Here is an 11772-nt window from a genome sequence, read left to right as displayed (position 1 = left end):
AAAAAAACCACCTTTCTACACTTTTGTTTTCCCATTCAAACAGCGCAGGAAGTTTTTTATACACTGAGACAATGAAGATTAAATTAATGTTTCTACATACCTATTCCTTCCTCAGATACTGTGTTAGACACGTTCACACTTTTATCTTATTGTCATAAAACTGACAATGGATATATTATTTTTATATTAAACCATTTTCCAAATGAGGGCACTTGGAGAGAAGTGATTGTCTCAGTGATGAGCAGCAAGTGAATGGCAGAGCTTGGCCAAGGCTCTGGTTCTCCTAACTCCCAGTTTAGAGGCAGGAAATATGGGTGGGATGTGAAACCTGAGGTTTCTCACAACTACAAGGGAAAACCCAGAAGGTTCATAATCTATGGATTAATATGTGTGATGAATGGTCAACAGTTTCATCACATCTCTGAGGCAATCACATCTTTTCCTGCTCCCTACTTCTCTGCCTCTTTCCCCATGTGGTTTTTAGGAAGTGGTCTCACTTTTAATACTCTCTAAGTAGTTCCCATGAGGACATTTTCTTTACATTTGTCCTTTTTCTACCAAATACTCCTTGGAAAACCTGCAAACTATTCTATTATCCCAACACAGTCTTTAGGTCATTCGGATGATGTGGCTGAGAGGAGGAGGGTGTAGTATTGCTGGAGAATCAAGGCTAGAGAGGGCAGGACCATGTGTATAAGTGTTCCTGATTCGAAGCGGTGAGTTCAGTTCAAAAGTTGCCACCTCGGGTGTTTTGGGCTTTTTCTTTGACTTCCCACACTGGGATGTGGCATGTGTGAGCTCTTTAGTACACAATGATTATCTCCTTTGAAACAGAATTTTTTTTTACCGCATGTAGCAGAATAACTTCTTGAGTTAACAATTGGCTTAAATAATGAGGATATTATTATTTCACTTATAAAAGAGTAGAAAATAGGCAACCCCAGAGTTGGTGAATTCAGCAGCTGAAACATTTTAGGGCTGTGGATTGGCTGTTCTGAAATTCCTTGCGTTTCCCCTCATGATGGCAATATGGCCGCCAAACGTTCAGGCATCGTATCTTTAAATTCAAATGATTTAGCAAGAAGGAAGAGGAGAGGCATTCATGTGCTTTTTCTTTTTACCTTTTGTCTTTTTCTTCTTTTATATTTAAACATAAATAAAAACTCCAAATGGTCACATAGAAGAACAGAATTAATGTAACTTGAGTTCTGTTTCTTTACAATCACTGTGCTTGCCTGTTTACTTTATAAACTGCCATATTAAAGCAGGGATATTTGGCATCAGCGGGCTGATGAAGTATACCTAAAATGAACTTAACAATGATTTTGAATCATTAAAAATTTGCTCTCAAAGAATTGCAGAATCCATGTGGTAAGTAGAGCAACTGTGTAACTGGGAGCTCCTCGAATTAACTTTCATGTAAAATAAATTGTTCATTAAAGGATAAATAATAAAATGTGTTAATTTGAAGTTCTTAAATATATTATGAAAGCTCAATAGTAACTTCCAAATTACTTAGAAAATAGACAGTATTTTATCACGGACATTATTTAGATGCGCAGTACACAGTGACAATGAAAACCAAGCTTACTTTTAGTAAATGTTATTATTGTTTTAAACTTATCTGCAGAGAATGCACATCTCTTTTTTGGCTGCACTTGGGGCAGCCTGCTCTCACCATCCATCCTTTGGTATGCCACTAGTTCAGTGTTTATAGTATCAAGATAATACAATTAATATTGATAGATGAGCTGTATATTGTACTATAATTACATCTCATCTTCTTGTATTTTCTGGAGTTAACAATTGCCTCTCTTTTGTTTACTTAGATTTCTATATACTAATACTAATAATTTCCACTGCAACTGAAAAGTTTGAAAAAGATGTGAAGTTTAGAGCAAAGATCATTTCTCTACATAAGAACGTCCAACTGATGAATCACCATTTGCTGAAAAGAATATAATTTTTTTCTACTAAATAGTCTTGGCATTTTTGTCAAGAATCCATTGACCATATTATGTGGGTCTATTTCTAGACTCTATTCAATTTCATTTATCTGTGTGTCTATCCCTTCACTAATACCACATTCTCTTGATTACTACGGCTGTAGAGTAGTTCTTTTTATTTTTTATTTTTATTTTATTTTTCATTTTTATTTTTATTTTTCAATTTATTTATTTTTATTACGGTGACATTGGTTAATGAAATCCAGTAAATTTCAGGTGTACAATTCAACAGTGAGGCCTATATATATTGCATTGTGTGTTCACTGCCCATAGTTAGATTTATGTCATCCTATTACCTCTCCCCTTCCACCTCCCCCGACCCTCTGCTATCACTTATATGTGGGATATAAACCTAAAAGAAACAACAACAACAACAAAAAACAGGACAAACAAATAGAGTAGTTCTTAAAATCAAGTAGCGTGATTCATCTAACCTTATTTGTAAAAATTGTTTTAGCTATTCTAGTTATCTTGCCTTTCCACATGTGTTTTGGAATCATCTTGTCAATATCTACCAAAGAACTTGCTGGAATTTTTATTGTGTTTGCACTGAAACTATACATCAGTTGGGGGAGGATTGAAATCACCATTGTGCCTTCTGGTTAATGAACACAGTATCTCTCTTCATTGATTTAGGCCACCAAATTCTTTGATTTCTTTGACCAATATTTTGTATTTTTCAGTATACCTAACAATCCTGTGTGCATGTTGTTAGATTTATACTAAAGATCCTTATATTTAGAACAACTTAAAATATTTTCTTTAAATTGTGGTGAGTGTCTTTAAAGTGTCTGGTGAGGCTCACTGTTTGGCTCATGATGGAAGATGAGTGTGACAGCTCTTCAGTCTCCTTCATTAGGGCACTATTCCCATTCATGAGGCCTCCGCTCACATGACCTAATCGCCTCCCAAAAGCTCCACATCCTAATACCATCATATGGAGTTTAGGAATTCAATATATGAATTTTGGGAGAACTTAAACTTTCAGTCCATTAAAAGTCCTTTCATTAATCCCTCACACCCAATTGATGTTTTGGCTGAGATCGGAATTACAGATTGAAAATAATTTTCCAGCAAAACGTTGAAGGCGTTTCTTAGTTTTCCTCCAGCAACCAGTTTGTTCTTGAGAAGTCTCAAGTTCTTCTGCTTCTTGTTATTTTGTGGCTGGCTCCTTCCTTATCTCTGGACGCTTTTTGGAGTTCTTTTTTGTCCTTACAGTTTTTAAATTTTACAATGAAGTGTTTGGTATGGGTTTTATATCTTCTGCTGATATTGGGTGGACCTATTCAAACTGGATAATTTCTTGTATTATTGGTATTTCTTTGATAGTATTTTTCACCTCCACAATTGCTATTCTTTGGGAAATTGCTACTGAGTTAATTTCTAAGTCATTTATGTATTCTCACCACTTGTTTACCACTTCCTACTTTTTCATTCCACATTCAGAGGTAATTTCAACTTTATCTTCTAACTCCTCTGTTGAAGTTTTTACAACAGTAAATATGTTTGAATTTCTAAGAGCTATTTCTTGCTCTCTATTTTTCTGTTCTTATTTTATAGATATTGCATTTTCTTGCCTCTTTCTAAAGACACTGATTCTATGAACTAGAAATTGTATTATAAAAATTTCCTAGGTTCCCTATATCATTTTTATTTTCTTCTCATTCGCTTTTCTATCTATTTTGCTTTTTGCTCTTTCATCTTAGAAGCCTTCCTTAAGTGCCTATTGATCCTTGATTATCTATATCTATTCAAGAGTAAGGCACTGAAAAGTTAATTGGAACCTCTATGTAGAGGCAGGGCTTTTATATTGATAAACTTCACTTTAGGGAATCAGGAGCTACTTCCCTGACTTTCATTATATCAACTCTCCCATTGCTCCTCCTACTTCTTGTTGTAGAAGCCTTCATCTGCACGTAGTTCTCTTGCATAACGTCTTCTACTGACTTCTTGTCTTTATAGGATAATATCTGAATTTATTAACCTAGTCCCACAAAGCTCTCCACAGTCAGATCCTTGCACACCCTCATCTCACACTGTTGCCCTGAGCTCTAACACTGCTGAAGCTTTCAGACTTCATGGAGTGTATGCTCTGTCCTTCCATCTCTGGGCCTCTGTTCTCCCTGCCAGAAACACGTTTCTGCTACATGCAGGAATTTCCCTTTGCTCAGTTGTCACTTCCTCTGAGAAGCCTTACCCTCTCCCAGGCATGGTTAGTTGCTGAGCCCTTTACCTTTGAGCATCTCTTTGTTGGAGCTGTTTCCTCTCTGCTATGAGTTTGGGTGGATGTTCCTGAGTCCGTTTTCCCCATCAGCCTGTGAGTTCCTTGAGAGCAGAATGTACTTATGTTTGTATTCCCAGCATTGAGCATAGAGGTATACCCTGACATGCCTCTTGCTGCTCTTTAAATCATCAAGAAATTTTATTTCAAATCATTAATTCCATAATTGACAAAAGTTTGCTGAAAGCCTACAATAAGTCAGGTATGATATGCCAAAACGACGAATCACGTTATAATCAATTTGTAAAATAGGGAGGGGAAGAACATAAACCACCCATAACCCCACATCCCATTACACACTTGTTTTTGCATAACACAACTATTAAAGTGGTTCCAGCGAGGCTTATTAGCTACAGTGGCCATGGCTCTCTGCCGAGGGTTCCCATGGAAAGTTTCCAGGGCCCAGGAGAGGTGGATGAGCCAGCTTAGGCCTCCCTTGGCTTCTGAACTTCCACTGGGGCACAACAGAGAGTCAGTTTCCAGTGGGGATTTCATAACCTCTCATTTGAATACCATTTTCTCTTTTCCATGTTCTTAATGCAGCATCAGCTCATTTGTCCTCATCTATTATCCACATTGTGACCATTGTGCAGATAAGAAAACAGAAGCAATCAGCAAGGGATGATGGAAGGAGCATCGATATAACACTCCTGTTTGTACCCAGCTATGCCATTCACCAATCCCATGATTTGGAGCAGATGCTATCACGTCTCCAAGCTTCAGTTTCATGCATATGTTAATCTAACCTCCTAAGGCTTTGCAGAGCTTCAAAATTCCAAGACTCTCTGTCCTGTTCAAGGTTACATGGCTTGTTTGTGGCCAAACAAGAATCCAGGTTTCTTTAGCCCCCAGTTCAGTGCTCATCAAATCACACCACAAATAATCTAAGTTCCTCCATGTGAATTTCCTCTGGAATGAGTGGATGCTGTGGCTATCTACTTCTCCTGTCCATTGTTGAGCTAAAAGGACTTGGGCGGAGGGAAGGAATGGGGAGGGGACGGGGAAGTTCGTGTAGGCAGAAACATGTTTCTGGCAGGGAGAACAGAGGCCCAGATATGGAAGGACACAGCATACACTCCATGAAGCCTGAATACCTCAGCAAGGTTGGAACACAGGGGAACAGTGAGAGATGAGACTGAGCTAGGATCCTACTTTGGAGAACTTCTAAGGGCCAGGTTAATAAATTCAGATTTTATCTTATAAAGACGAGGATCCAGTGGAAGACGTTATGCAAGAGAACTACGTGCAGATGAAGGCTTCTACAGCAAGAAGTAGGAGGAGCAATGGGAGAGTTGATATAATGAAAGTCAGGGAAGTAGCTCCTGATCCCCTAAAGTGAAGTTTATCAATATAAAAGCCCTGCCTCTACTTAGAGGTTCCAATTAACTTTTCAGTGCCTTACTCTTGAATAGATATAGATAATCAAGGATCAATAGGCATTTAAGGAAGGCTTCTAAGATGAAAGAGCAAAAAGCAAAATAAATAGAAAAGCGAATGGGAAGAAAATAAAAATGATACAGGGAACCTAGGAAATCTTTATAATACAATCTCTAGTTCATATAATTAGTCATTCAAACATATTTACAGTTGTAAAAACTTCAACAGAGGAGTTAGAAGATAAAGTTGAAATTACCTCTGAATGTGGAATAAAAAATTAGGAAGTGGTAAACAAGTGGGGAGAATACATAAATGACTTAGAAATTAACTCAGTAGCAATTCTCCAAAAATGGCAATTGTGGAGGTGAAAAATACTATCAAAGAAATACCAATAATACAAGAAATTATCCAGTTTGAATAGGTCCACCCAATATCAGCAGAAGATATAAAACCCATACCAAACACTTCACTGTAAAATTTCAAAACGCTAGGAATGAAAAGGAACTCCTAAAAGCGTCCAGAGATAAGGAAGGAGCCAGCCACAAAATAACAAGAAGCAGAAGAACTTGAGACTTCTCAAGAGCAAACTGGATGCTAGAGGAAAACTAAAAAATGCCTCCAACATTTGGTGGAAAATTATTTTCCATCTTTAATCCAGTCTCAGCCAAAACATCAATTGGATGTGAAGGGTTAATGAAAGAACTTTGTAATGGACTGAAAGTTTGAGTTCTCCCAAAATTCATATATTGAAATCTGAAACCCAATGTGATGGTATTAGGAGGTGGAGCTTTTGGGAGGTGATTAGGTCATGTGAGTGGAGGCCTCATGAATGGGATTAGTGCCCTTATGAAAAAGACTCTAAAGGAATCTCTCACCCACCTTCCATCACGTAAGAACAGAGTGAGAAGACATGTGTCTATGAGCCAAGAAGTTGGCCTCACTAGACACTGAATCTGCTGGCAGTTTGACCTTGGACTTGGGAGCCTACAGAACTGTGAGAAATAAATATCTGTTGTTTATTATCCACCCGGTCTAAAGTATTCTGTTATAGGAGTCCAAACTGACCAAGAAAGACTACTAAGTCTTCTCTCTTGCATGGTGTCTAATGATCCCTGCCTAAGCATTCATGTGTATGAAGTTATAAGTATTGAAAAAAGGAAGGATACTCACTCACACCAGTCCTATTCAACACATACTGGCAGTCACAAACAGTAAATTAAAGCAATAAAAACAAACAAACACACACACACACATACACACAACACGCACACAACAAAAAAACAGTATACCTATTATCCATGTTCTTGGAAAACATGATTGTCTATATAGAAATTCCCAAGGACTCTACAAAAGATATTTCTAAAAATAACTAAGTTTAGCAAGTTAGCAGTATATTAGCAAGAAACAATTGAAAATCATGATGTAAAGAAAAGCATTTAAAGAAAGTTGCTCTAAAAATGAGGAACTTAAGTATGAATCTAACAACATGTGTATAGAATTAGTATACTGAAAACTACAAAATATTGATTAAAGAAATCAAAGAAGACGTAAACAAATGGTGAGAGATACTGTGTTCATTAACGAGAAGACACAATATTGTTAAGATGACAATCCTTCACCAACTGATGTATAATTTCAATGCAAACATAATGAAAATTCCAGCACATTTTTTAGCAGATATTGACAAGATGATTCCAAAACGCATGTAGAAATGCAAAGTAACTAGAATAGCCAAAACAATTTTTTACAAGTAAGGTTGGAAGAATCACACAACTTGGTTTTAAGAGCTACTCTAAAGCCGAAGTAATCAAGAGTGTGGCATTAGTGAAGGCATAAACACTGAGATCAATGAAATAGAATAGAGAGTCTAGAAATAGACCCAAATAATATAGCCAATGCATTCTTGAGAAGAATGCAAAGACAATTTAATGGAAAAAATTTATATTTTTTTAGCAAACAGTGATACACCAGTTGGACATTCATATACAGATAAATGAACTTTGCCCTAAACATTATACCATATACAGAATTGATAAGTTCAAATCGGGTACATTTCATGCCTCTAAGCCTCTAGTACCGCATATCTCTACTTTAAAAGAGTAGATTAAAAGTAAACAAGGAAGCACAGTGATTGTAAAGACAGAGGAACAGAACCCAAGTTACTTTAATTTTATTCTTCCATGTGACCATTTGGAGTTTTATTTGTTTTTAAATATAAAAGGAGAAAAAGACAAAAGGTAAAAAGAAAAAGCACATGAATGCCTCTCCTCTTCCTTCTTGCTAAATCATTTGAATTTAAAGATACGATGCCTGAACGTTTGGCGGCCATATTGTCATCATGAGGGGAAACGCAAGGAATTTCAGAACAGCCAATCCACAGCCCTAAAATGTTTCAGCTGCTGAATTCACCAACTCTGGGGTTGCCTATTTTCTACTCTTTTATAAGTGAAATAATAATATCCTCATTATTTAAGCCAATTGTTAACTCAAGAAGTTATTCTGCTACTTGCGGTAAAAAAAAAATTCTGTTTCAAAGGAAATAATCATTGTGTACTAAAGAGCTCACACATGCTACACACAGTGCAGCAGTGTGTCATATGATGAGCATCATCATATCTTAAAGAAGATGTTGTCATATGAGAGAAAATAAAGAAGAGATGACCAGAATGGTGGAATTAGGAAAGTTGTCACAATGGGGACCATGGAAGGAATGTGGATGTTCGATCTAGAGAAGAGACAAACTGGAGGATGAAAAAAGTATCATCGGTTACTTAAAAACTTTCATGGACAAGGGGAAAAGCTGTTCTGAAGGACCACACAGATCAAATAAAACAATAAGTCCATTTTCTCTCTTCTCATTTCCATAGGTCCACTTTGAACAGGGAGAAGTGTGTGAAATGGGGACAGGACAGTAGAAGTGGAAAAAGGGAAACTCAGAGTTGCCACGATGGCTTAGCGAGAACCCAAAAGACTGATTCCTTGGATGAGATGGGTGCCAGAGGGAAGAGGCAACGAAAGAGCTTCTACATTATCTTTTTTATTTTGAATCAACATTATACATTATCAGACGCATTTACAAAGTGATGCATACCTCAAAAAAGATGGAGGGAATAAGGATAAATATAAGATACAGAGACAGAAATTAGAAGCAGATTTTGCGTTTGACAGGGAAGAACAAGATGCAAGAAAAGCAGATGCCCCTTTGTGTAAGATACTGTTCAAAGAACTGGGAGAGTTTGAAAGTAAATAAAGCATGGCTTCTGCTCTCAAGGAGCTCTCATCCCAGTGTAGGAAATCAAAGAAAAAGCCCAAAATATCCAATCTGACAGCCTTTGAACTGAAATCACCACTTCAAATCAGGAACACTTATATACATGGCCCTCTCTCTCTGGCCTTGGTTCTCCAGCAATACTACACCCTCCTCCTCTCAGCCACATCATTCGAATGACCTAAAGACTGTATTAGGAGAGTAGAATGGTCTGCAGGTTATCCAAGTGGTGTTTGATTGAAAAGAACTAAGGCAAGGAAGGAAGGAAGGAAGGAAGGAAGGAAGGAAGGAGAGGAAGGAGGAAGGAAGGAAGGAAGGAAGGAAGGAAGGAGGAGGAAGAAGAAGAAGAAAAGAAGAAAGAAAAGAAAAGAAAAGAATCATCTATCCTCGATGGAACAACCATAGAAAGTCGATGTTATTTCCTAAATACCACATGGAGAATGAGGCAAAGAAGCAAAGAGAAGGGAAAAATGTGACTGCTCCAGAGTTGTATGAAACGGTTGACCGTTCATCACACATATTGATCCACTGACAATGAACCCTCTAGGTTTTCCCTTTGGTTGTGGGAGACCCAGGTTTCACATCCCACTCATATCTCCTGTCTCTAAATTGGGAGTCAGAAGAACTAGGTGCCTGGCCAAGCTCTGCCATTCACTTGCTGCTCATCACTGAGACAGTCATTTCTCTCCAAGTGCCCTCATTTGGAAAACGGTTTAATATAAAAATAATATATCCATTGTCAGTTTTATGACAATAAGATAAAAGTGTGAAAGTGTCTAACACAGTATCTGAAGAAGGAATAGGTATGTAGAAACATTAATTTAATCTTCATTGTCTCAGTGAATAAAAACTTCCTCCATTTTTTGCATGGCAAAACAAAAGTTCAGAAAGAAGATTTGTCATTTACATGCAACCTATTTAAAGTATACTCCCTGTTACAAATCACTAGTCGCCTGCCTAACCTCTTCATGGCTGCCTGCATCTCCTTGTTCCTCAGGGTGTAGATCATGGGGTTGAGCATGGGAGTCATGACTGTGTAGCTGATGGACACAGCCTTGTCCAATGGGAAGGGGGAGAAGGGCCGGGAGTAGATGTAGATGCAGGGAATAAAGATCATAGACACCACGATGATGTGGGTAGTGCAAGTAGATGCTGCCTTTCTCCTTGCCTTTCCTGAGTGGGACCTCAGCATCACCAGGATAACAGTGTAAGAGATCAGAAGGAGAACGAACCAGATAAGAACCAGCAACCCACCATTGGAGATCATAAGGAATTCTAGGAGGGAGGTGTCTGTGCAGGCAAGTCTCAACACTTGTGGAATGTCACAGTAAAAGTTATCCAAGACATTGGGACCACAAAAAGGCAATGGGAGCATCAGGGCCAGCTGCACAATGGAGTGGACAAAGCCCCCGACCCAGGTAGCCAGCACCAGCCCCACACACAATTGAGTGTTCATAATGGTGACATAGTGAAGGGGCTGGGAGATGGCTATGTACCGATCATAAGCCATGACCGAGAGAAAGAAGACAATTGCACCTCCCAAGAGGTGGAAGAAGAAGATCTGGGCCATGCAGCCCTGGTAGGAGATAGTCTTGGTCTCATGAAAGAAGTCCACCAGCATCTTTGGAGAAGTGACTGTAGAATAGCAGAGGTCTATGACAGCCAGATTTCGAAGCAGAAAGAACATGGGCATGTGGAGCCGAGAGTCAAACGTCACTGTGACAATGATGAGGAGGTTTCCCACAATGGTGGTGACATAGACAAGTAGAAATACCAGGAACAGGAATTTCTGGAGCTCCTGGGTCTTTGAGAACCCTAAGAGGACAAACTCGGACACCCATGTGCTGTTTTCTGGTTCCATGAGATCTTCCTAAAATTCTGAAAGAATAACCTACAAAACAAAAATTATGAAATTTCAATCATTTTCCTTGGAGAGTCAGAGTTGAATGAAGTCACTGTTGATTTCCATTGTATGATGGAGCTTAGGACAGCCTTCCATTAAAATAATACATTATCAAGGATTTCACAGAATTACCTCCCCAACCACACCCTATATTCTATTACAGGCATTAATGGGTGTTTTCCCTTTGTACCACGCTGTCCTTGTCCATGAGTTTCTTGTCTGATGCCTACCTGCTGAGCCCAACATTGTGCCTTGCGAACAACAGACTCTACAAATACAGTCAAACCAGTCAGTGAAGAACAAACATATCAGCAAATACCTGTGATCATCAATCTGGGGGCAAAAATCTTGAAAGTATGAAAAGTAGAGTAGTAGTCTTGAGTAAACAAATAGATGCTTCATCATGACAGAGGTTTGAGGAGCTTCTTATGGTTCGTTGTTGAAGGAAGAGAGGTGTGCACTACAAGAAATTATCATATGCAGATTCAGAGGCAAATGTGAAGAAAAACATGCAAATGATCCTAGTTGGAGTGAAGCTGAGATAATTAGTGCCTCTTAAACTTTTCTTCAGAAAAACTTCTCTACTGTCCTCTGTTGTCATGGGGCCATCTGCAGAGGGAACTCAATGCAGCCCAGGACAAATACAAAATTTCCATGAACTCTCATGTTTCATATTTTAAAATTTATATGAATTTTCTGTTGTACACATATCTCTTGACAACTTTGGGAGGTTTTTTAAAATTTAAGTATCACGGCTTGTAAAATTTTGCTAAGTCCAACGCGATACAGAAAATATAGGCTAGGGAAGACACATGTTTCTCTAGTTCGGCAAATCTAAAATCTAGAACACATTCATTTAAACACAAAACTGAGTTATCTGGTGTTAGAAGTCATTCTCTTGGGTTACACTTTTCCAAAATTTTTTTCTCAAATCGTT

General features: G+C 38.2%; 1 protein-coding gene across 1 annotated transcript; it reads right to left on the bottom strand.

Annotated features, from left to right (window-relative positions):
* Positions 1–9619: 9619 nt before the first annotated feature.
* LOC120607105 (olfactory receptor 4D1-like) lies at positions 9620–10966 on the bottom strand. Its single transcript, XM_039868700.1, has one exon. The coding sequence runs from the start codon at positions 10791–10793 to the stop codon at positions 9816–9818; it is 978 nt and encodes a 325-aa protein (XP_039724634.1). The 5' UTR covers positions 10794–10966; the 3' UTR covers positions 9620–9815.
* Between the last annotated feature and the right edge of the window lie 806 nt (positions 10967–11772).

This window comes from Pteropus medius, unplaced genomic scaffold (assembly GCF_902729225.1).
Source record: "Pteropus medius unplaced genomic scaffold, Ma_sr-lr_union100, whole genome shotgun sequence".
NCBI classification, from domain to species: Eukaryota; Metazoa; Chordata; class Mammalia; order Chiroptera; family Pteropodidae; genus Pteropus; species Pteropus medius.
Note: the sequence above shows the minus strand (reverse complement) of the source record. Positions and strands in the feature narration are given on the sequence as shown.

Excerpts from the sequence above, each read along its gene's own strand:
- LOC120607105 (XM_039868700.1), bottom strand. The coding sequence starts at position 10,793 with ATGGAACCAGAAAACAGCACATGGGTGTCCGAGTTTGTCCTCTTAGGG.